Source organism: Pocillopora damicornis, chromosome 7 (genome assembly GCF_964200805.1).
Source record: "Pocillopora damicornis chromosome 7, jaPocDami1.2, whole genome shotgun sequence".
NCBI classification, from domain to species: Eukaryota; Metazoa; Cnidaria; class Anthozoa; order Scleractinia; family Pocilloporidae; genus Pocillopora; species Pocillopora damicornis.
The window spans coordinates 20,773,656-20,798,942 of NC_142676.1; the positions used below are offsets into that span (position 1 = coordinate 20,773,656).

The 25,287-nt window shown below is 39.6% G+C and overlaps 3 protein-coding genes across 12 annotated transcripts; all 3 read left to right on the forward strand.

Annotated features, from left to right (window-relative positions):
- Positions 1 to 847: 847 nt before the first annotated feature.
- LOC113677526 (solute carrier family 75 member 1) lies at positions 848 to 3,471 on the forward strand. Its single transcript, XM_027194345.2, has one exon. It carries the CDS (start codon positions 848 to 850, stop codon positions 2,369 to 2,371), a length of 1,524 nt encoding a protein of 507 aa, XP_027050146.2. The 3' UTR covers positions 2,372 to 3,471.
- Positions 3,472 to 3,510: 39 nt separating this feature from the next.
- LOC113677527 (retinal Mueller cells isomerohydrolase) lies at positions 3,511 to 12,860 on the forward strand. Of its 10 annotated transcripts, none has more exons than XM_089211223.1 (6): positions 3,514 to 3,648; positions 4,431 to 4,595; positions 4,714 to 4,812; positions 4,911 to 4,983; positions 7,909 to 8,425; positions 10,513 to 12,860. In XM_089211223.1, the coding sequence occupies exons 5-6, from the start codon at positions 7,918 to 7,920 to the stop codon at positions 11,520 to 11,522; spliced, it is 1,518 nt and encodes a 505-aa protein (XP_089067349.1). In that variant the 5' UTR covers positions 3,514 to 3,648; positions 4,431 to 4,595; positions 4,714 to 4,812; positions 4,911 to 4,983; positions 7,909 to 7,917; the 3' UTR covers positions 11,523 to 12,860. The 10 variants fall into 10 exon arrangements, with proteins under 10 accessions (XP_089067357.1, XP_089067349.1, XP_089067351.1 ...); XM_089211225.1 differs by having other exon boundaries at positions 4,915 to 4,983; XM_089211226.1 differs by lacking the exon at positions 4,431 to 4,595 and having other exon boundaries at positions 4,915 to 4,983.
- Positions 12,861 to 21,905: 9,045 nt separating this feature from the next.
- LOC113677567 (insulinoma-associated protein 1) lies at positions 21,906 to 23,912 on the forward strand. Its single transcript, XM_027194384.2, has one exon. It carries the CDS (start codon positions 22,259 to 22,261, stop codon positions 23,465 to 23,467), a length of 1,209 nt encoding a protein of 402 aa, XP_027050185.2. The 5' UTR covers positions 21,906 to 22,258; the 3' UTR covers positions 23,468 to 23,912.
- The last annotated feature ends 1,375 nt before the right edge of the window (positions 23,913 to 25,287 follow it).

The window sequence follows — 25,287 nt, forward strand, 5'->3', positions numbered from 1 at the left end:
GAGAAATTGCATGCTAGTCACTCTTAAGGGCCAAAGCGTCAAGGAAGGTAACCAAAACCAAGCAAATGTTTTTCAGGTGCACGTGTAATGTGTTTGGACGTGAGTGAGTAAAACTGGGTCACATATCATGAGAGTGATCAAGACTCAGGACTCAAACTTTCTGAATAACCTGCTGTCTCACAAAGACTAAGTATCGTGAGGGGAAAATCAATCACTTATTCTAGGAACTCTAAAAGGTCAAAATTTAAAGAATAAGCCTGTTTTCATCAATTAATCAATTTATCTCTCCACATATATACATATACATTTTTTTCTTTCGCATTTCTTTGACACTTAACCAAGTCCCCATTTTGACTTCCTGTTAACTCGACCCAGTTCTTTAGCTCACATCTAATCTAGTAGATTTTTTTCCTGTGGGCGTTAGAGTGCATTCCACTGACGCAAGTCAGGTCACGTGGGCGAGCATAACAGTATTCATTTACATAATGATATTCTCATTCACAAAATTGTTGGACATGAATTTCATCACCGTTATCAACAAGTTGTCGCTTTCGAAGCGATGCGTTTCCTTCGCTTCTAAATAACTAGTTCTAAAAAAAAATACCCGACAAATCTGCTGAGATAAAGGTGAGTGAATGCTTGAGTGTTTGATCGTCAAGAAGGCTAGGAGGATGCGAGACCAATTATGCTCATCGATCAAGCGTGAAGCGTGCGATACGCCACGTGGTTGCGCGTGACCTCGGCCCAGCCTTCACGCGACTTTCAATTAAAAACAGGAACTCGATGAATACTGACTTTCATCGCGTTCTAGTCGTTTTGTGAGGAAAGCCGGTTGGCAGGCTCCACAATGTCGACAAAGAACCTTCTATCAACCTTCGCTGTCCATTATTTTGGCTTCACAATGGCGTTGGACTACTCTATTGTGCTTTTGTCAATAGAAGAATTATGGAGTTCCCTTGGTGGAAGTGCAACTTTGTTTGGTTTCATGTTCGGTAGTTACGCTCTTGCTCAAGCCGTTGTTTCGCCTCTACTGGGCTACATCTCGGATTTGCGTGGCTTAAAATTCGCCGTGATGTTGTCATTGATTATTAATGTAACGGGAAATGGGTTGTATGGCCTATCCGTTTTGGCGCAATCGCTTCATATGGTTTTTGTCGGTCGATTTGTAGCAGGCCTTAGCGCGGGTTCGGTGACCCTTTCGCTAATCTACTTGACGAACACGACTCCGCGAGAAACCCGTGGAAAATCTGTGGCTAGCTTCAAGCTTGCCCAAGCAGTTGGCCTGTTAGGGGGGCCTTTAATTGGAATGTTTCTCGTACCTCTTCTGGCAGGTCATGAAGAGACGACCACAACGACTAGTAAAATATTCAACTTGTATACAACCCCAGCTTGGTTGGCGACCGCGAATGTTGTGTTAATCATGTTACCACTGATAAAATTCTTTTTTAAGAACCCTATGGCGCCACACATGGCAATGAAGTTTAATTGCAGAGAGGCGAAAAGACTCGTTGTCCACTCTACATTATTGATGTTGTCAGTGTTTTTCGGAACGGCGTGTTTCTGGGGAATTATCAGTGACTTATTCACCCTTGCGTTCGGACAGTACCACCTAATATCGTCGGAGAGGGACTTATGGAAAGTTTATATTTCTGGTGGAATCGCTTTCGTTGTCGCTGGAACTGTCATACGGGGAACAATTCACCGAAAACTATCCCCCGCGATGTTCTCAATTCTTGGATTGATTGTTAATGTCTGGGGATTTGTTTTGCTTATAGATTACAAATTATCCGACAAAAGTTTGCAGAATGGCTTTTACTTCGGAGCGGTGGCTCTTTCCACTTCCGGCGGAGCGTTTTTCTTCACTGGCGCGGGTGTTTATTACTCGCAAAAGATCACCGATTTCAGCGACGAGGCGCGAAACCGCCGCGGAGTTTTTCTCGGTGTTTTCAACCTCGCCGAGGCACTCGGCAGATTTGCCGGGCCCGCTGTTGTTTCATTGTTTCTTCGTTTAACAGACAAAGGAACCGCACGATGCGAGTCAGTCAAATTTGATCCTACTCACTGTCAAGTTTTGAACGTAAACATCGTTCTCGCCGTCCTCTGTGGAATTCTGTCTATAAACCTACTACTGTTTATATATTACCATGTTGTTCACGGGAAGAGGCGGACAGATGGATTCCTGCTCAGTAATACGGACGTTACCAACCCTGGTGAAGGGCGACTCAGGTTTACGGACGAGACGGATGATTATTTAGACAGGGAAAACGAGAGAAGAGTACCTTTCCGTTCTCAGATGGAATTATCTCCTCCTCAAACTCATAGGAGATCATCTCATGCTTCTTCTCAGGACAGCAGTATACACACTGTCTGATCGGTTTAATTTCAAATGTACAAAGTATGAATATAAAACACTCAAATCTTTGATAGTAGGGTGTATAAGGTTCCACCCCAAAGTTCCAATTATCTGAGATTTTCTTTCGGCACTGCGGCTGGGTGTTTGATTGAATTCAAACTTAGATTACAATGAAAATTGTCTTTAAATATTACCACCCGCTTTGGCATCCCATACAAGTTCTATGCAAATTTTTGAGAATGTATTAACGAATTTAATATCGTCACGCAATCTTCCAGTGAATCGCCGGAATTTTTTAGCCGAACTTTAGCATGGAAATATACAGATGAAGACGAGAAAGAGATCTATACTTTTAATATCAAAAAAATTTCAAGAACGTTATCTCGTTATTCATAATTTATTTTTTCCTTGTTATCCTTTTCTTCCTTGATTTCTGAGAAATGCCCTCGGGCTATTTAAGAAACTTGGACACGTTTTATACCCAGAAAAGAATTGACGTGTTTTTGTAACATTCTTTAGATATACATATCTTCGAGAACAATGCAATACACAATCTTTTGATGCACAAACACTTCCATAGTGGAATGAAGCTTTAGTTTGATTTTCATAAAAACAAGATAATATTTTATTTATCATACGAAACCGGGGAAAACTGGTGAAGATTATCAAGGATAGAGAGAGGTTAAATTTTTGCAAAGTTGAACTTAAGAATTTCACTTTTGTGTATTAAAATATTCAAAACTTCAACCATAAGCGTGACGGAATGCGTCAATTGATTGTGATGAGAATGATTACGTAACCAGTGCGTAACAAGCTCTCGGATGGAACGGAAGCTTGAAATTTTGTGGAACTTCAATAGCATTCTCTAAGTGAAGTCTTATTTACTATCTCTTGGCTTGAAACTGGCCCACAGGCCGTATTTCGGTTGCTATAGATCATTCTGTAGACTTTACCTGAGTTAAAAGCTTATAGATTCAGTACAGGTGTAGATATAACTGAAGTTGACAGCACTCGACTGTAACCAGTGACATTTACATTGCTATGCGACTCGCCGCCGCAATATCAATAATGGTACGTACAGAGTTAATTTTGAATAAAATATCCGGTTTTACGAGAAAGAAGATGAGTCATTATTTTTATATTCAGTTATATTTCACCAACTAGAAAACTCAGGCCACGTTTTTGGCGATTTATTTGGTCCAGTTTAATATCGCTTTATTACTAAGCTTGTAACAGCCGTTCAGTTAGAAACCGGAGTGCGATAATTAGCAGAGAGCACTAACAGGAGGAGGGAGGTTTGCACACCTTTTATTAGCTAAACTTTTACAGGAAAGAAAACAATATTTGATAGTTCGTTTTACCTAAGACAGGATATCATGTTTTGAAAGAGAGCTACTAACTTTTGCTGACGGGTTTGATTACTACTGACTTATGAAAATGTGGCATTTGAGTAATATTTACATTTGGATATTCCACAAAAACGAATGTTTATATTTACGTGTTCTCTGGAGATAAAATTTGTCAAATATCTGCCCAAAACCAGGCTTTGACTTTTCCTCGTTTCTGCAATAAGTTACTAAGTCGTTTTGCTGAGTGTCGGGAATGGGAGAAGTTTAAAATTTATCGCCTGGATACATTAGAAGACATGGTCTACATCATTGTCACGTTTCAAAGGAAAAGGAGCTTCATGACTAAAAAATCAAGAGATTGTATTAAAGTGTTTTAAATCACGTTTTGAAACACACAAAACCCTGCACCTTAAACTTGAACAAATACTAATTCTGTAAAGTAGAAGAACACGAAAGAGTTACCCTTAAAGATGCATCGTTTTCAACTACGAGGGCTACCTCATTCAACTGTAGAACTTTGTAGTGTGACTTTCTGTTTCTTGCTGATGTCCTTATGAGTATTCATTTCGCTTCCTTAAGAGTTTCTTCATAAGAGCACAGTGACGTTAACCCCTTGGAACGATAATTGCAGTTCATTTCCAATTACATGAACCTTCTAGAGAAATTAAAGAAGGTTAGAGTGTTTTTCGCAGAAACATTTCAGAAAATGTTTTTTTATATTTCATTAGGGTCAATGTCCAACTCAAATCCAGTTGAACTTTGTAAGTTGATTTAGAGTTGACTCCAACTGAGAGTCCAGCTATGGATAGGTTCAACTCGATCGAAGTTCAAAACTCGAATTCAGCTCGATTACAATCAACTCCAGACTTATGTGTCACGGTTCATATCACGCGGTTAGTAATAGTCTTGAGAGACATTTAGTCAGTGTGTTTTTTGCCTGTTGACAAAGGGAGACTCTAAAAAAAGCATTTTCACTGTCGCTTCTTTTGTGTTGCTTTATTTTTACCCTAGGGCGTAATCACTTGACAATAACAGTTTTCATAGAAAACCGAACTAAACTAAAGAGCTAAAACCGGCCTGAACCTTGTGTAAACGGCTGCAGTCTCTCAGGTTAGTGACGAAGCGTCTAAAACGTGATTTGCTCGTGGCGTGACAAGTCAGAACATGTATGGTGCGTAATGTAACCAAAGGTATTTTTGCATAATCAGGTAGACTGGTGAATAGAGCACAACAAGCGCATATCGGCTTGTCTAGCGTTGTGGGAAGATACTATTTCACAAGGTAAGAAGATGATGCTTGCCAAATGCTGAGGTTAAAAATTCTTCACCCCTTAAGTACACGAGTCAGTATGGTATTCATTTTCTAGTTTAATTTGTGAGAACCGATGCAGCTGTTTGTTCGAATATTGCCTGCCTGTTATCTCTGCAACATTGTGAACTAATTCGCTATTCTGTCTCGTCGCTATCGCTGTATCATCACTGAATTGTCGTCTTTTATGAGCTATTACTATTATGATAGATTAGAGGAATACTCACGCGATAGAACAGCCTCGTGTTCGATGCATTCGTGGTTCATAATTTCGATCATGCATTAGTATTCTTCACACCAACAGGTCCGATAGCAAACTTTACATTTTCCTTTTCGAAAGATATACCACCACAGACATTGTCAAGCAGCCTCAACTGAATAAGAGGCGATGTAGGAATTATCTCCGTAAAAGTACTGGAAGTAATTTGTCAGAGATTTTAATATCACTCGTTTAATCACCGCTGTTCTGTGTAGACATTTCGCACCCAGCATTTCGAAACACATTGTGGTAAAGTGAAACTTAACTTGGTCGAGTATCGATTCAACTCAACACGCACTTTTAACAGTTTGTATATTCCTTCATCTTTTTTTCACGTACGCTTTGGTAGCGAACAGTTTGCCTTGGCAAATGTGAAAAAAATAAGAAAATAAAACAATACGTCGGCGGATCGTATTTTCTTCAAAACAAAAGGTTTAAGAATTGATGTAACAGATTGTCACGCAACAGCATTCTAAGATAAAGGGGCGGCTACTAAATACTCATGATCAAATTTGATTTTAGTAGTAAGTACCCAAGTCAGTGTAATTTTTTAGACTGCTCGAGCTGCACATTTGTGTGTAAATGCAAAAATTGCCAGAAATTTCCAGAAACCTTGTTGTGGCAGTAAGGCACGTTGGTGTTTGGATTTCAGTCTGAGTCGTACTTCGAAATGGATTTCGGGTTGGACCTCGAGACTTGGACTTCGAGTTTCGTTTCGGGTTTAAAATATTTAAAATGGGTTTACTTGAATGATAACGCAACTTATTAACAATTCAACGATGCATGATAAGAATACCACCGCCAGCGGCCAAATAAATACGAAACCTCGTTCTCGAGGACACATTTTTTTGTGTATTAAAATACCTCACTCGATAAACAACAAGAAACTCCAGACAAAGATGTTTTTTCGTCTTGTCACGAGTGTGGGACAAGGAAAAAAAATATAAGTCCTCACGAGGAATCGAACCTCAGACCTTCGGATTCCGCGCGAACCTCTGCAGGCGAAAATAAAAAAACTGACTTTAGGAACAAACACGACTTGGTTCAGAATCGAAAACTACATTAACGCCGCCAGTACACTTAACCAATGAGAAATCAGAAAGTTTCATCTTTACTATGGGTGAGAATGAAATTCATTCTCGAAAAATGCAGCGTTGATATCGTTCGCAGTCGTTGTTTGGTCTCATCACGCGTGTTGCGTGACGAAACCAAACAATGGCTGAGAAGGAGACATTAAGGAAGGGTTGGCTCAAAAAAGAACCGCGCGGTGGAAGCTACAACTCCCGCACGCAATATCAGCCATAAATGCTTAACGTATGGGAAATTTCAGTGGACAACAAAGTGGAGAGAGATAAAGATTTCCTGCCCTCAAAGGATATCAAACTCTCTTAGGTATTGAGAGCAGAGCCATAAACTACAAGTACCAAAGTACAACATTATGTCACGATGGTGGAAGTAAGTACCATTACGACTTGAACTCGAATTCCAGTTCTAACATAAACTGGAATTAAAAACGCAATGCCAAACTCTATGGTTCGGGATTTCCTCAAGTCTCTAAAGGCCGACTAGACGACAAGCAACTGAAAGTAAAATGAAATGGTTTGGATATGGATTTATAATGCAGTGTAGTTCTTGCGCAAATTAATTGTTTGCATAACATTTCGTGACATGTTTTGGCGTGTTGTTCTTGCAAAATCCGCAGATTTTTTTACATTACTTCTGGAAAAAAACGTGGTCTGCTTTTGGGCAATTTCTTTGCAGTAATAATCTTTGTGACAGAGAGCTTTCGCGAAGCTCAAGAGGTTAGGTCAGCAGGAAAAAAAACAACGAAAATTAACATAAAGTCGTGAAAAAAAGAATAAAAAATATACTCACGCTTATTGTTTACGGTATTTCCAAAGATTTTCTCATTGGAGCCAAATTTACACAGCTCGTATATGAAGCAGGGACACCTGTGATGAGGCTGAGGGAGGAAGTGGAGCTCTTCCATGAAAATGACAGAGCTGCCCGTCAGGAAATTTAAGATACCAAAAATCGCGTTTTCTTGAATTGGCCCAAATAATTTTTTTAAACCCAAGAATAAACAATTCTAAAACTTTTTAAAATTTCTTTGAAAATGTTACATAAAACTTTTATCATCTAGTAGATAATTCGTGTTGGAAATAATGTTATTTGCAGAACTTATTTCTCAGATCATAAGACTTCAAAAACCCTTGAAGGTAACTTGACAACTCAATGGGTGGTGATTTTGGGGTTCTAGCATCCTAAGCGTTTCAAAAGGGGCGGCACTACTCCCTTCACTCCCAATATCTCATCAGTAATTCTCCTGACTGTCAGCCATACACTTCTTAATATCTAAGTTTGAAGAATTGGTAATGGATCGACTAACAATCTCGTAGTTGATATGTTTCTTTATTCGCATCACTTGTCTGCTTGATCTGTATTGATATTGTGGCGAAAAATTCTGTCCTGGTCACTCGTGGAAGTAGGTTAAGGTAGTAATGCACCCTGGAATTTCCTTGCATCTATACTCACTTGTGTTTGTGCCTGTTGCACATTTCATATCATCGAATGGTTAGGGTAAACTGTATATTGTTGGGTAAGAAAAACCGGTTTCTAATTTCATCTTTAATTTGAAGGATTCCACCATGACAACTGCAAAGGGTTTTGCTTGCCTTTTCCAAACTGTCGATGAACATCCTGAGCCAATCGACGCGGAGATTAAAGGTGAAATTCCTCCTTGGCTGAACGGAACCTTAATTAGGAATGGGCCTGGTAAGTTCGAGTGCGGTGACATTCCGTTCAATCACTGGTTCGACGGTCAAGCACTTCTGCACCGTTTCCAGATAAAGGATGGTCATGTGACCTACGGCAACAGGTTCATTCGGGGTGAGAGTTACGCGGATTCTCTGAAACATGGCTCAGCAAATCACTTGGAATTCGGCACTTTTATTCCCCCAGATCCGTGCCAGAATATTTTCTCCCGTTTCTTCTCGAAGTTTTGGCATGGGTACGTTCCTTTGGATAACACGAACGTGAATATTTTTGCCATGAAAGACAAACTGTACGCCGCTACCGAGGCGAACTTCTTGCATGAATTCGACCCACAGAGTTTGGAAACTCTGAATAGAGTTGACCTCACTACGGAGTTTCCAGGTAACCACAATTGAGATTTACACGGGAATAGCCGACTAAAGTACTCCATTATCAGTTATTTAACGATAAGGTTATAGGATCGAAAATTCTCTCGCATGGTATGTGATGAGGGTGAAGTCGGCGTCAACCATCACGCACAACATTCGAGAGCGAAATATCTTATTGATTGAGCACAAATCTAACAGATTTTAAGACTTAATTTGAAAATAGAGTATTTTTTTATTGATTACTACTGTAAGTAGGTCACTCCAAGTGCTATTCACCTGACTTCCTAGCCATCACAGAATAGATAGCGAGCGAGATAGCCAATCAGATTGCAGCATTTTTGATGGATTGGGAGTAGATCTACATTAACTATTTTACGGTTTCAAGGGTTTTCCTGTATAGGCTCAAGTAAAACTTGAAACCTGGGGAGGGGTAACCTTTCTTTGATCAAATCAGGGAGGCTCTAATTTAGTACAAGTCGTTTACATTACTTTGGCCACTGCCATCTCAGAACTGCACCAGTGTGTCACTGAATATGGTTTGGTAAAGGATAAAGGAAAGAAAAAAAAGATAATAAAAAAAAAAAGGTTTCTCCCCATCGTCGTGTAGCTATTTTGGGATACTTGAGAAATGCCCAATCTCCCAAGATTGTCTTCTTTAACGTGAAAACAGGAAAGCAAATGAACAATAGCAAACCGTAGGGCTTAGCGCCCCTTTCAAAGTGAACGGACCGGATCAATATCAGTATCTGGGCAACTGCCCACCTACCCCTCCCCTAACCCAACAACAGTCTATTGATAACAAGTTAGGGTTAATGTTGGGTGAGGGGTAGGTGGGCAGTTGCCCTGATACTGATATTGATCCAGTTGAGCCGGTTGTGTCGTTTCTTACAGTAACAGCCAGTTAATGCGCTGCTTCACTCCCAAGAAAACGGTGCAATGCCAAGTCTGAAGTAGATTCATAGTTAGACCAATTTAACTGATGAATATCTTAGAAGGCGGTAACCTTTTCCAAGCTGTTCTGAAGTAAATGATCTGTAAGAAAATGAACAAGATGCTTACTTCAGTTTTCATGTAAACAACCCCTTTGTTGACCAGAAAAATTTGTTATGGCGACTGCCTCCTATGAAGGCGAAGCCATAATGTAATCATGTTGAGTGAGTGTGGGTAACAATAGAATACGAACGACCTCTTCGTCCACAACGAAGTCTGCCGAGTTTTACCCTATATTCCTCGCTCTTGGCTTTTGTTTGTTTCGGAACATCTTCGGTCGTTTAACGCTTAATTACACTGAGTAGTAGCAGGTGATCACACTGTTTTTCGGTGCTACTAACTGTATGTCTTGTAGTGTACTACAGAAAATTACCGTGTAAATGCAGATCTTTCGCGATTTTGCATAGGTTTAAGTCTAGTTGAGTTGTTTGAACACCGTTTTATACGCAATCTTATAATATCCACCATCATCGCTAGTTAAATATAGGAAAACAAGCTTTTCTTAGTATAGTCTGCGATTTATTTGCGACATACATAGGCTGTCATAAAAATTGTATTCCGTTTAAATTTTTCCTCAATTTGGTCTTTGTTTAAAAGGAAAGTTAAAAAAGTAATTTGAGATGGAGTCCGGAATCCAGCACCTGGAATCTGGAATCCACAACGTGGAATCCAGAATCTAATACTGTTCTGGATTACCTTACATGGGGCGAAAAAGTTAGCTAGTTTAATCATTATTGGAGCCTAGGGGTAGATCGACAGAGGAACAGTGAGGTTCTTGAGTAAGCACCTTTAAGTTCCCATTACTATTACTTTTGTTATCATCATCATCATCATTATAATTATTGTTGCTATTATTATGATTATTTGTTACCATTTAATTGTGGTTGAGTGTCAATTATTCGCTGTATTCTTGAATCATCTTTCTCTTGTGCAACAGGGTTCTCAAAAGTATTTGGGATGCGGCAGGTTTTCTGTTTTTCATGCGAGAGAAATCTTCTGCAAAGTTAGCTTATAGCATTATTATATAACCTCTGGTTCTTTTCAATGATATAAAAATTGTACTATACCAGTAGCCATATGCTGTCTTAACTGCCTATTCTTTTTCAATAGGCGATGCTAGAATCGATATCGCAACCGCTCATCCACAGATAACCCGTGATGGTTCAGTTCTTAACGTTTCCATCCAATTTGGTGCCTACGCCACATACAACATCGTCCAGATACCACCTTCCTCTGGAAAATCGGACGAGAAACCTTTAGATGGCGGTAAAGTCCTTTGTTCCATTCGGCCTACCAGTGGCCTTGGCTACATGCATAGCTTCGTCCTCACGGAGCATTATCTGGTACTTACCGAAACACCTTTGTCCTGGAATATATTGCGAATTCTGACGACAAAATTGTTCGAGTCAAGTATCGTGGATTGGCTCCACTGGGATCCGAACCAACTCTCAAGGTTTCTCGTAATCGACAGGAAAGAAGGAACACATGTTGGTGTCTTCACAGCGGAGCCGTTTTTCGTGTTTCATCACATCAACGCTTTCGAAAAAAACGGCAAGATTCACCTCGACGCTTGCTGTTACCCAGACAGCCAAGTTATTGACGATCTTTACCTACATAACGTGCGAACCGCCAAAGAATCTGCCAAAAAGAGTATTACTCTTGCAGAAGTTCGTCGTTACGAGCTTCCCCTGGAAGAACTCGGAAATGTGAAGGAGGGGAAATCTCTTGTTAAGCGGGCAGATGGGCTCGACTACATTTTGTTGAACGCCGGATTGGATTTGCCCCAGTTCAATTATACTGAGAAGAACGGCAAAGAGTACGAGTTCGTATATGGCATAGGGAAGAAGAAATTTGTTTTTGACCATTTGATAAAGGTCAATGTCGAGACGAAGGAGTACGTCACATGGGAAGAGCCTGAGGGATTCACTTCTGAGCCTGTGTTCGTGAAAAGGCCTGACGGGAAGGATGAAGATGACGGTGTGGTGCTCTCATCTGTGATTAACACCCGCGACCAGACCACCTCCCTGCTGGTGCTGGACGCGAAAGATTTCAAAGAGCTGGGCCGAGCGGTTGTAAATGGAGTTACTCCGATGAATCTTCATGGCTTGTTTAAGAAATAAACTCGTTCTAGTAAAACGCCTGCACTGTGGGCGAACGAGTGACCAAGAACCAATTTCTACTTAAGTTATCAGTATATGTTCATCAAGAAGAGTGATGAGAAGAAATTAGAATAAAAGTATGGTAGACAGTGTGGAGAATTGATATTTAGATATTGGAAGTAGTAGACCAAACTGATGGAGCTTTTCCGCTTTCCTTAACATGAAGGGACCTGAATCCCGCTGCTGGAACAGAAAGCCATCTTGACTCATTGAATGCACGAGAAAACCTTCAGCATTTCATTCACTTAGCTTTGCCTAAGTTTGCTGTGATCTATTAAATCTTCTGGGTACAGGGAGATTTTACTAGGGTACTAGGGTCCTGTTCGAGAACGAACTTCCAGGACTTAACGCGCGCTGTATGATAAGGAGTCGAGCGAGCTGACCGTTTTTTCTTTTTGTTGTCAGTTTTTTTTTCCACTTTTCTGCCAAAACCGACGATTGAAGCACAAAAGTAAGTTCCCATATAGTTTAACTTTGAGAGTAGATTCGGCATATTTTTTCGCCATTAGAGTAAAATGCTACTGGATACGACCTCAACTTAAAGTTTAATTTCAACTGACCGCACAGGAAAAATAGCACATACAGTCTCTAAGCCTTGAATCACACAGTTGGTGTGCAAATACACGTCAGTAAGCAGCGTTGTGTCCATAAAATTATTACATCAAATCCAAACTTTTAAGACTTAAGTCTAGTTCATCCTATTCCCAAGCCTTTAAAATTTCTTTAAATATCTTCATAATTAATCAAGACTGAAAATACTCTTTACTGAAGCTAAACCGAATTATGCCTTGCCTGACATCTGCTCAGAGTTTATCAACCAGTTCCTTAAGCTACAGGTTGTACTTTCCCAATTTGCGGAACTTTGTTTTACTTCCCGTCTTGGTTTTTCCCAGTTATTGTTTTTTGTGCCTAAAGTGACTTGTTTTGAATTTGTGCAGCCCCAATCCAACCATTAGCGTCAAAATATGCTCGATTCCTTTGTTGTATGCTTCAACAATGTTCCTCTGATTAAGTTCCGTAATGAAGTGGTTAAGCACCAAGTTATGGCAAACGGCCGCGGTGAACACAAAAGTGAAAAGTCTTGCCGACTGCTTTCAGCAGTTTATACACGTTAGTGAAAATATTTGAACTGTGAACTTGAAATTTTATTTTAGTTTTCCGACTGTGTTGGTTTAGAAATTGAAGGAAGAAAAGAGGATAATCAAACTCATTTTTTCCATTAATTGTCGCAAACATCCATCTTAATTTCACTTGTGAGAGGAATCTTCTATTTGAATAAAGTCATAATCTTTGCTGTGAGAGAGTTTAGTTTACTCTTTGTTTTTGATCCATCACAACATTTCATTGTGAATCCGTCATATTCCTTCGTTATTAAAGCAATTTGGAAACTAAAGCCTTCAGAGCAACAGCTGGGCTACGACGGGTTGAGATATTTTGAGAACGATACAGCTGAGTAAAAAGAACCCCCCTTGTTAAATTCACCACAAACTAAAACATGAGAAAGGTGTACTGCATCAATGTGAGTTGATACTCACTGAATCCAGCAGGTGTGTCGAACACACCAGAACAAATGATTCGTTATCATTCATTCTGTGCGCTGGCTCTAACTGTTTTACTTATTCCTGCATTTTCGCGTTGTTTCGAAACGATAAAATTAGTGGCCATAACACAACCCTACTCGTGATTAGTCTCTATAAATTGTGTTTAGAACTGATCTGTTTAAATATAATGATCTTCCACTCCTTAATGAATGTAACTAGGATTCATTCTTGACTCACTTCTAGCTTTCCCGTGTTTTTATTGTGGAGCAAGCATCTTTTTCATTCCGCTTTGTTTGAGCTCAGCTCGGCACATGCTACACGTGCTAGCCTGCCAAACTATCGCTATCCACTCGCCGCATGTCATTAGTCGATTAAAATGCTCGCACCGCATGTTTGCTGACTTGTTTTAGTTTTGTTTCAAAACACCCTGCATTGATATTGGCGACCACTGATCGTCGCTTTGAAAAAAAGCCCACGCCCTTCTTAACGACTCAGACCACTTAAGCAAAGCGTAAACACGTTGTATTCTCAAAAAATTTATTTATACAATCAAAGTAATTTAGAATCACATCTGTGCGACCTATAGCTGGCCGTTTTCCTCACTCTGTGTTAAAAACAGGAATCTTGAAAACACGGCCAAGCTCTTAAGGAGTTAAGTACTTTGTTTTACTCACAATTTTTTTCCGGCGCAGAAAACAGCTGAAATGCGGGTATGCTCAGGTGGCACAATTGTCTCCTAAATTCGAAAATACACTCTCATTCTGTGCCTCTTCGCGCTCATCGCCGATTACTCATTATCGATATTCCTTGGCGTCCGTTGATTTTCAGTTACCGCGCACTAACTAATTGAAGTTTCTGTATTTGTTTGGTGGCCGGCTTTTCACTAATGATCCGAGTTCCTCGGCGACAACGTTAAGAAATTACCATTTCCATTCGCCACGACCGCCAAGCACACATCATCTCCACAGTTTTCCCACGCTCTCTGATTGAGCTCTCGTTAATTGAGTAGCAAAAAGTTACTTTATGAAAACGTAAGGGTAATGTTTCTTTTTTCCTTTTCTTCTTTGGTGCTCTGTGCGTTGCCCAAGCACCTGTACGCTGTTAAGGAACTTGTGGCTGGCCATTGTTCAGAGCAATTTTAATAAACACCGATGCTAAGAATGAATAGTAATAGGTTGTACATGGTTATGTCTTTTGTTAAACGTCTTTCGGCCGAAAATTGGTTGCTGGCATGTATTCATTGATCAAACTTGATCAATTCACACGTTCGGTGTTTTTTTATTACAAATTTCTGTTGGTTCTCAAAACTTCGACGTTTGTTAATGAAAAAGTTTTCAAGTGGTTCTTCAGAATGAAGCTGCTTATGAAGCTTGCATTGTTTTAGCTCCAGCATTCCACGTGAAGGCGTTTTCATAGTTTTTCGACAAAAAAGTTGTTCCGAACGCTCGCAAGTTGTTTATCGATTCCTCGACACCTACGTTCACTTGATAGTTCCTATTCAGCGAGTAGTTTTATTATTTGCGAGAGTTTTGTTCGGAAATTTCTTCACAGCCCACAGGGTAAAAGTGACTAATATATTATTCTATTAGCTCGCAGGTACGGTTGAGGAGAAACTGACAACTTAAAGTTATTTGCGGTTAAGTTCTTTCAATTTTCTTTGCCTGAGGGTGTTTCCATGTGATCTTCCGATTTGATCAGCTCAAATTTAAAATAGTTTTCTCCAGAAAACGCGTGTTTTTCCTCTTTTCTCGGGTTACGCGGCTGATCACAAACAGTCCTTGTGGTTGAAGTTTGAGATGTGTTCATTGTGCTTTCAAATATCACTCCCTTTGTTTTGTTCAGCTTCGTAAACATGAAAAGCTTAGTTGGGACAACGTCCATATTCGATTTTTAAAGCCGTGTTCATCAACGTATTGAATGCAAGCTTCTTGTTGTTAGCAGAACTCATAGGTTCAATAAGGAGCGTTTTCCGTTTCGATTATACCCGGGTGTAACTTTGGTAAGGTTTGTTCCCAAAGACATTGCTGACTCGCTAGTACTAAGTGAAAAGATCACCTTTAATTTGGAAAGCTAGAGAGATCTAAATCTAGATGTTTGCATGGTCATTTCATCACTGCTAAAACCCACCCACAGTGCAATCGAAGCTTACACTGATGGCTAAGACACAATTTTATTTCCTCGTTGTTTCCCTTTTTATCACCGTTCAACAAAGACCGATTTATCCGTCAAGATCATCAGCAATCAATATTCCTCACAGGTGTCTCATCTGGTTGAAGAATTGTTAAACACTAAAGGCAAGTGCCGCACTGGTGGAATTTTGTTGTATTCATTTGACCCCCTGTGTGTCCTGAATGGTGCTTTAATGATCCAGTTTGTTTTGCCCTTTTGAGTATTTCAGCGCTTTGCACATGTTGCAGAAACGTAAGGTTTTCCTTTCATGGTATGCTTACGCTAACGTCAACGAGATCATTCAGGGATTAACATAACAATACATGGAGAAATTTAAACTGCAAACTCCATTCAACAAACTCTGTGAATTGTAGCCAAGTTTTCTTTGTTGAAAAGACTGCCACCAACAACCAAGTTGCTATCGAGTTGATATGCAGTGAATTGAACAGCAAAAATTAATTTCTCGCGTTGTAACTTCTTTGAGTTGAACTCAGTAGAATTATCTACATATGGCGCCAACAGCGTTTTAGGTGATGATTCAATGGAATTTCATTGACGATTGAGACATGTGTTCAACCTGTATGGTAACAAAGCGACTCCCGCCAAAAATAGAGGGTGCGTAGCGCCAGTGCCAGTTCTATCACATGTGTGAAACGTGCGCCCACGAGGTTTTTACCGCCAAAAATAAAGCGATGTTTAACAAGATAGCGTGTCGAATCATTCATGAATATTTACCCCTTTGTTTGTCCTGTGAGTTCTTTTTGATGGCCTATTATGTGCACTGCACTGGCCACGCGAGTTGTTCACACTTTCCTTTTTTTAGTTTCTTGGGCGTAGAAATTACGACATATGCTCAAGGAGTAGGCCGAGTATCTGTGACGCTGTAACGGACCTATGATTTCAGTCCCGACCTCAATAATTACACTGCCCTTGTCAAAGCATGTTTTCAGACGACCGTTGACTTTTAATTAACTGACAAACTATAGTGAATTGTTTATCGTCGGCACACGCACTAGATCAGTTGAGCTCAAACATTGTTTGATAAGCTTCAGCGGAACATGAGAATTATCTTTCAGGAGTGGTTTCCGTCAAAATTAAACAGCAGTTCTGTGATTTAGCTAGCAATTTTTTTAAACAAGGGCTGATCGTACGGCTCAAGGGATTAAGCGACCTGGCGTGCAGTAGTTATTGTTTTGAAAAAAAACTTGTCTGAACAAGCCATCGGAGACAATAGGAAGGTGCTGCTTAATTAGAATAATAGAACTAGTTGGTTAAACAGTATTAAGCGAGAGCGTGGTCTTTGGCCACGAGCACGTGTGTTGAAGGTTTCTTTTGACAAGCACAAAGCGTGGTAAACTGTTAACCAATATAGATACATCGTTGGTATTGTTCTTTTGACTTTTTGACTTTTGTTTGGCTTGTGTAGGTGTAAAATAACTGCGTACCGCACGAGTCGGATGAAATCAATGCACAAGTCCAGGCTTGTTTAATTCTGTACTGTTATCGGAGCGGATTTACTCAAACTATCGAAGAGTTTCAATTTGATAGAATACTTCGGCAACTTCCTTTTTAAAAACAAACTTTAAAACAACAACATCACTAAAACTATGATTTAGATTTTCGCGGTGATGTTTTGCAATTCAAAACTTTATTGAAAGTTGCTACATTTCTACAGTGGTTTTCAAACAATTATCGAAGAGAATCTGTGGTAATCAAATTAATTTTTTACACTCAAGATTGGGTTTATTTTCGTGTTCTATGCCCAGAGTAACTCTCGTGTTAGCCACTTCATTTGCAAGCCCAAAATATGATTTCTCATTACTAATTTACATAGTTTAATAAGAATGTTTACTTTGAGAATTTGAGGTCAAGCAAACGGTTATTAAAGCACCTGAGACATGAGTAAGAAATTTCATTTTGATGTTGGATTCGTTTCATTGTACATAGTCAATGAGTCGCCGAAGCATTTCTAAAGGAAACTAGTGAAGTTCGGTCAAACCACGGCGTAATCTCATTTGCGTAACTAGGAGCTAATAAACTTAAACGAACAAACTCATAATTTTGTATGAGAAAGACTCAACTGAAAAACAGTACTTAGATGAGTGCCACGAAAAAAATATTAAGATTATGAAATGTTAGTGCGTATAAAATGCGAACTCGAAAATCTCGAAATTTTTTGTAAGGAAAAGCTTTAAATACAGGCTTAAAAAGTACTGATTTCAACTTTTTATGGTTATCTCCAATTATCTTACACGTTAGGCAAGGAAGCGGCTACCAATGAAATGTGTTTTTTTTTTTTTAATAACAGCTGAAAATGGACATTACATTACATTGAAAAGAGTAGTAAAGGTAAAATTTTCTTAGAATTTAAGCAAAAGCGATTTTGAGGACGTAAATTAATCCTTGCTGAATGAACTGAAAAGATCAATGTTGAAAGTAGGGTAGAATATTCAGCCACACGTCTCAGAAAGCGTAGAAAAGGCTGTGCACAATCGCCGCAGCTGCTTCGTTTAAGCATGTAAAGCCGATTCGCATTGTTTTGAGACAGAATAACTCACACTCGCCAAGGGTTTAGGGCGTTCTTGAAAATGATTTCCTATTTTTCATAAACGTCGTTTAGTAAAAAAGAAAATTGGACAACGACAGCGAACATTCGACAAATATTAAAAGCAACAGCATTTCAGGATAACAGCTGAATTACAGCCTGGCGATGAAAATTGAAGTCATTCATCATTCCCGTGGTAGAGGCTTGACAACACAAAGATATAGCTCGCATGATTTGGTAAATCTAATTTGGCGTTCACATTTAAGGGAGAAAAAAAAACGTTGCAACGAAACCTTTTCAAGGTTTATCCATTAAGTGCAGTTCATTATGCGCACGCGAATAACAAATTTTTGCCAAGAAACATGTTCTTCGAATGAAACTTGACCTCAAAACCGTCTGTTAAGTTTGTGCGTTTGGCAATTCTTCGAGATGATTTTGAATGGTATTTCTCTCTCGTGTTCCCTTTAAATAATGTTTTGATCCGTGAAAATGTAATGTAACATGTTGCAAAGTCGCGTGGCATTGTCGCGTGTCTACAAAACACCCCTCGTGATTGTTTTCTTAAAAGCCAAACTAAAGTGGTGCGGTCGCCAGTCCTTAATCTAAAATAAATTCACTTGAATTAAACAAAAAAAATGTGGATTCTTCTGTAATTAATTCCCGACCTTTCAGTGTTTGCGATTAATGGGTGGTGCTTCTATTTTAGCTGTCGCGAACCGACGCCTAACTTCGATATTTTAAATTAATTATATTTGCTTGAAAACGAAAAGAGAGCGTTATTGGAAGTTTTGTAGGTAAACGCTTTCAGATAGGCAGCTTTTATGTCGCCATAACAATTGGAAAGACGCCCTCACGACAAGACTTGCGTCTAATCACTTCCCTAAAGTAAAATATCACCCACAAACGTACAAGACTAGATTACATTTTCCCCGTCGGTTCCTACGTCATTGATGAAAGAGGCTATCTAGCATGGTCAATGTGAATGCTGTCTTTTTTACCGAGTAAACAGCTTTCCGTGATATTATTCATTGTTGCTATAGGAGCATTTAACGTGTTGAGATATACACTACTATTTTCCTATTTTCCTCTCCTTTTAATTTCTTGGCCGAATTGTGTCGAGTTTCATTTGTTAAAATGCAAATGCGAACAGCTGTTTTTCAGCTAGCTCTCTTTGAATGTGTGTGTGTGTGTGCGTTCTGATAATTAGAATAACAAAACCTTGCTTCGTTTGTAAGCATTTGTAGAAAAACTCAATTAACGCGACTCGGAGTAGCCTATCCCGTTATCGTAATGGATTCTTTAGAATGTATTGTACGACTGTGGGAACTTTTGGCACGTTCAACCACTACAGAAAAACGTCTTGAATCCTCAGGCTTAAAAACTCATTTTACCAGTGACATTGTGTCACATAATTTCCTCAGACGAAATCGTTCAACAAAGTGTCTTTTATAATTACTTTTTTGCAGGGGCAATACATTTTTCCAATCACTTCGGGAACAAATGTCTAACTCATTCGATTATATGCGGGAATGATCTCCTTTTTAATCTCGGAACGAAGTTTCCTTTCCTATTATTCAGTCTTAAGTGGAATCGTTTTTAGAAAGTAAACTCTTTGTATTTTAATCTTGCTATGTTAACTCCGTTTTAAGCTCTTAGTGCAGTTCAACGCTCGCCAGTCGAACAAAAATACTCGCCTCGCAGAGGAAAAAAATATCGATTACATTTTCTATGGCGTCCTACGCATTCTTGAACTTTGGTCGGGTTTTCTCTTAACAGATTTCCGATCGCTGACTTCTCTGTTCTATTTACACTTAGCCTTTTGTTCATTAAAATTCCCAGAACATATTTATCCATTTCAAAACGCCGATTGAGCAAGCGCCTAAAAGATCAAACTTCGAGTTACCATTATTCGGCGCAATAAGGTTGATTCATTGATCCGGCTTTTTGGCGTCAACTCCCGTTAAAATTGTTCTATTATGGTCTGATTTAAACCGTGAGAGAAGCGATCAAACGCACAGATGATGCCATAGATATGTTAATTCTTTGCAAAGTGTCTTGAGAAATGTACAATAAATTCTTTAATTATTCTCTTTCGAAAATTGTATTCATGTATTCAAGATTACACCTGCCTCTGGATCGCAATGCTTTTCTAATTATCCGCGAAGGCCGTCGTTCAATTCTAAGTCGAGTGAGTTCTCCTAAATTATTTATCTTACACCTTTAAATGCCTCTTTGCACTCCGATGCTCTTTTCTCGTGAAAACTGGCTCTTTGAGAGAGGAGCGCAAGGGAAAGGCAGCGCTCTTCGAAATAAAGTCTCTTCGATCGAGTACCTTTGTTTTAGTGCGAATATTTCCTACCTCTTTTCTATTGACAAGCGAAGTGTCTAAACTACGTGCATGCTTTGATGAGCGCCTGCAACAATTTAGCGCGTCTCCTTTGTGTTCAAAACTGAAAAAAGCAAACTGAAATTGTTTTGCTACGGTAGTCCGAGCGACCGTAATGAAGCCAGGACAATTCTTTTGGAAAGCTTTTTAACTCTTTTGACCAATCTCGAGAGCGCTCTGTATTGTTTCAGGAAAGAACATCCGCACGAGCCGATAGATTTGAAGATTGAAAAAGCTGCGAGGACAGTTTGTCAATGGGCTTAATTGCGCTAGGTTGGAGTTATACAAAGCTGGGAAAAGATGTTTACCTTGTTTAAATGGAACCCTGAGTATTTTTTTTTAGCCTCGGAAAGGCACGTTGAGGCTATTGAAGACAAAAAATTCCAGCTAACGTCAATTGAATTTTCTTTCGGGGTAAAAGAAACCGAGATATTTTTGCGGCGTAAGGTTTTTGGGGGCGTTAAAAAGAACCAAGAAAAAAATCGCAGCGAAGGACGAAATAGAGAATAGAATTCTGAGCGGGAGGAAATTAAAAACAAAAAGAACAACACAGCTGCTGGGATCGTTTCCATGCCCAAGTTCAACTACTACGCTAAAATTTCAAATTTCCTAACCCTCTTTCCTCATACATGATCGCGAGTTCGAGCATCAAACAAATCATCTTACGTGAAAACACTTTTTAAAACTATGCGCGTCGAAGTATAATTCCCTCTATTGTCAATTCCCCGTTAAAAGGCGAATATATCCATAGTAATGCAATTTTACTTGTTTGAGTAGATCACTCTCGTTCGCATCGTCCAAAATAAATAAATTAATAACTTTCAGTCCACGTGCGGTTTGAAGATAGAGGAGACAATTTTAGAAATTCACTTTATTTTAGGCGATATTCGCTTACGCGGGTGAATTCTCTAATCTATGCAGAACTATCTTAAAGGGGTGAAACATCTGCTTTCACTGAATAAATTTCTTGAGCGTTTAAAAGCGGTCTTTAGCGAGTTTTAGTGAATTTTTACTGCGTCCTTTTAATAGTAATTTACGAAAATAGCTTCCAAGAAACCTAATTTCTCAAGCGATGTATTTTCTGTCAGTTTTGTAAACTATTCCGTTGTGTTCTTTTTCATCTCCTTATTATTAGTTCCGGCATTCAGTTTTCTTTTTTTACCCTGATCACATAAAGAACCCAAATTCTTGCTGTTCGAAATAATAATAAAATGTAAATCATGTTCTGGCATGAAACCATTGATATTTAGCCAATGAAACGATCTGTTATAACCAGTTATGAACCAATGAAAGGCCATCGTTTTAGGACAGCTGCCAATCAAATGCACGTGTTGCAAATTACTGCGTAATTAGACACTGCGTTCCGTTTCGGCCGGAAACTGTTGTTTATGCATAAACACTACGATTTGCATAAGGTATTATTTGTGGTTGTTTTGCAAAAATATGAGCGATTTTATGGGCAAATAGTCCGATTCAATATCCGTATTTGCCGGGCAGATTTTTATCAGCAAGATACTCTTAATTCAAGAAAATCTTAAACCGTTGCTCGAATACGGGCTTCTAAGCTAAGAGCGACACACCCTCATTTTTAATGAAATGTTAATACGGCCATACACCCGTCAGGAAAACAATACGAAACACGTGTGGGGATATAACAACAAAAAAACATATTTAACAAAGGGAGGAGCTCTCGCGTGTGACATTTCAATGAACAGTCCTTAAGTCCTCTTAACAACCACCGAACAGCATAGCAGCTGCTTGCGCCGACACAATTAAAACATTTGCGTTTCCGATCTTAAGAACATTTCAGCTTCCAACAGATAGCGTAGACATCTCTCGCGCTCGGCCGAGAAATTTCGCCGCTGGACCTCGCCAAACAGGATAACTTTGAAGAGCGGAAACGGGTTCGCGTACAAGACCAGATAACGGTTTTAAAAATATATAAACGTTCGCGTTTATTATTATTATTTTTATTACTCGCCAGCGGTTCCTGGTTGACCTAAAAAAATATTTTCAAAGAGACTTCTGGTAGTGTCGGACTGACAAAGGAGCGATCATGCCCAAAGCATTCTTAGTGAAGAAGAACAAGAGATCACACGGCGGAACAAGTGCGTCTGAGAGAAGATCTTTAGAGTACGATGCACTACCTTCATATCGTGAAGGAAATAGTGTTGAGCTATCCACTTCGTCTGCGGTTTCAGACATTATGCATTCATCATCGCTGGCCAACTCGGATAAAGCACCGGTGTTAACTTCGTTAAGTACGCTGCTCACCTCAACGTCTAACGGAAATGTTACCAGTAGCGCTTTCAAGCCCTTTAAAGTTGAAAAAGAAAAGGAAAACTCTCCGAAGAAGTTCAAACCGAATCCGCCGCTTGCCGAGAACCGAGACAAAGCGGCCAAGGGAAGAGAAAGCAACGGTAACACCGGGCGCGAGGCGCTCAACGAAAAACATACAGATCATGGTGGCAAAACCGCAGTGCTCGAGCACAAAGAGTTTGCCATTTATCAAGACAAGTACGACTTTCCGAAACCCAAAGGCCCGCTTCCGCAATCGCAGTTTATTTGTCAGCTCTGCCAAGAAGTCTACTCAGATCCATTTTCGCTTGCTCAACACAAGTGTAGCGGAATTCAGCACACTGAATATCGATGCCCAGAGTGCGACAAAGTCTTCAGCTGCCCTGCGAACCTGGCGTCGCACCGAAGATGGCATCGACCGCGTTCGCCGCACGAAAAGAAGCCAGCTCCTTCGCAAGTGCCAGCTACCCGAGGCGAACAGCTACCAAACAGTCCGAAAACCAGCGGTGAAGACAGCAAAAATGGTGTCACGACCAACGCTGAAAGTGAGGTGCGATCGACCAGTCCGATCGGAAATAGTCAAGGGCAATTTGTGTGCGAAGTATGCAACAAAACATTCCGACGAAAAGCCTACCTAAGGAAACATATGAACAACCATAATGACGACCGACCATATCCATGCCAGTACTGCGGAAAGGTTTTCCGCAGCCTGACAAATCGCGCCAAGCACGTCCTGAATCACGCGGTTGGCCCGAAAACATTTATTTGCAACGTTTGCGGTAATGGATTCGCCAATAAGGGCAGTCTGGATCGGCATGCACGGATCCACACAGGTGAAATTTACTCTTGTAAACACTGCTCTAGCACATTTTATAGTTCGCCTGGTCTTACAAGGCACATAAATAAATGCCACCCGCCCGAAAATCGTCAGGTCATCGTACTACAGGTTCCTGTGCGACAAGGGTGAACTCTCTCGTTTTTTCCATGATAAAATATAAACATTTGACTGTGTAGATTTCTTGTACAAAAATTGTAAAATAGTATTATATTTACAAAGAGGTTAGACAATGCCTCAGAACAGCATTATGAATTTTAGAACGCATTGTACAAATTTTTTAATGTATGAGAAGGTGTAGTCGGTCGAATTCTTATACACACTGTAAATTTGCGAAGATGTAGTTTTAACTTATAAGTAGTGCAAATCTGTATAAATTTTCCTGTCCAATTTGTTAGTTGTTTTTGTGCTCCTTGGTAGTAAGCGAGCGGTGTTTATTCTGAGAAACGCGCAGCTGTCATGAAGAAATTTTCCCACTTCGCTGATATTAATATTTTGTAGAATGTTAGCGGATTCTTTGAAGGAAAGTGTCTATTCAGTAAACGGAAGAAAATATTAAACTAGCCTTTGTTGCTCATTTTAAGTTTTCAAAGTGGATTTCCGCAGAGCTGCTCATTGAGAACTCCTCATAAAATTCGACGCGCGCGGTCTAATTTGCTAGATCAACTCATGACGTTTCAGTAATCATCCCCCTCAAGATTCTCATTGAGTCAAAAGATAAAATCAAAGAATGGAATCTAATAAAATTGCCGGCGACTTTCCTATCCTAGATGCCCTTATTAATCCTCTTTAGCGAAGTATTTTGCTGGTAAAAATCGCCGGAACGCTTATCACTTCGAAACTATTTGCGCGCTCGCAACAAAACATGCAGAATGCTCCAGAGGCAGGTTTTCACAACCTGTTAGCCTTTGATCGACGGCGTTTATTTTGGTTCTTGTATTTTCTATGACAGTTCAGTGTAGCCTTGAGGGGTTTTATCTACGCTAAAGATTGAATATTGAATTACTCCTCTGGCGAGTTTGGGTAGTTTTAAAAACAGATGGCGCGTGGTCCTCATTGTATAAGAGCAATATTTGTCAAAAGCGAATTCTGCCGATCACGTCCCCTTAATTTACTGCATGGCAAAAATCGTAGCCAACTGATTGTTTGTTGAGCCGTTTCACGCTGTCGCTGTTAGGACAACCCTTCTGTTTCAGGGAGGAATTCCTTGTTAAAACCATCAGTGCTGTGTTTCCATGCGATTGTTAGCTACTACACAAGTATTCAACAATGCGCCTTCACTGAGAGACTGATCAATGAATAGGGAACACCCGAAGGATTCGAATTTGCTATTAGAAAAAAACTGGCTGTCGCGACAGAAAAAGTATCCTTAATATTTATTTTCCTAAAACATAAATTTTTCGTATGCATGAGTAACGATATTTGACTCACGAGCAATAAGGATTACTTATGAAAGCTTTTCGCTGAATGCGAAAATGCATTGAAAAGAAATGTAAGGTTTGTTTTCGCGCCGTGTGTGCTAACATTTTTGTACGCACGTGTTCTTTGACTTAAGAGTTTTTTTGCTCCTTCTAAAACTGACGGTTTATTATTGTAAGATTATTTTGAATTGGGAAATATTTGATCCGTTAGCTTCAAACTTCCATTGCTTTTAACGCATTCGGGGAGATGTGTAAACGATTTCAACCATATTGGAATTTTGACCGATTACGAATATTCATTATGTCGCTCAATGTTTGTAATTAACGTTTGTCTAGTTTTTCCTCTTAATTCGACCAAGCTTTTGATCACCAGAGAAATTTCAATAAAAAGTCTGTCTTTAAGGTAGATCTGACTTTTTTCGAAAAAAATACAGGTTTTCGTGGGAAACCAAGAGGCAACGGATAAGTCTAGTTTATGATTCCGATAGTCGAATTTCCCTCCTTTGTCTTGAGTGTCAACAAAGAAAGCGT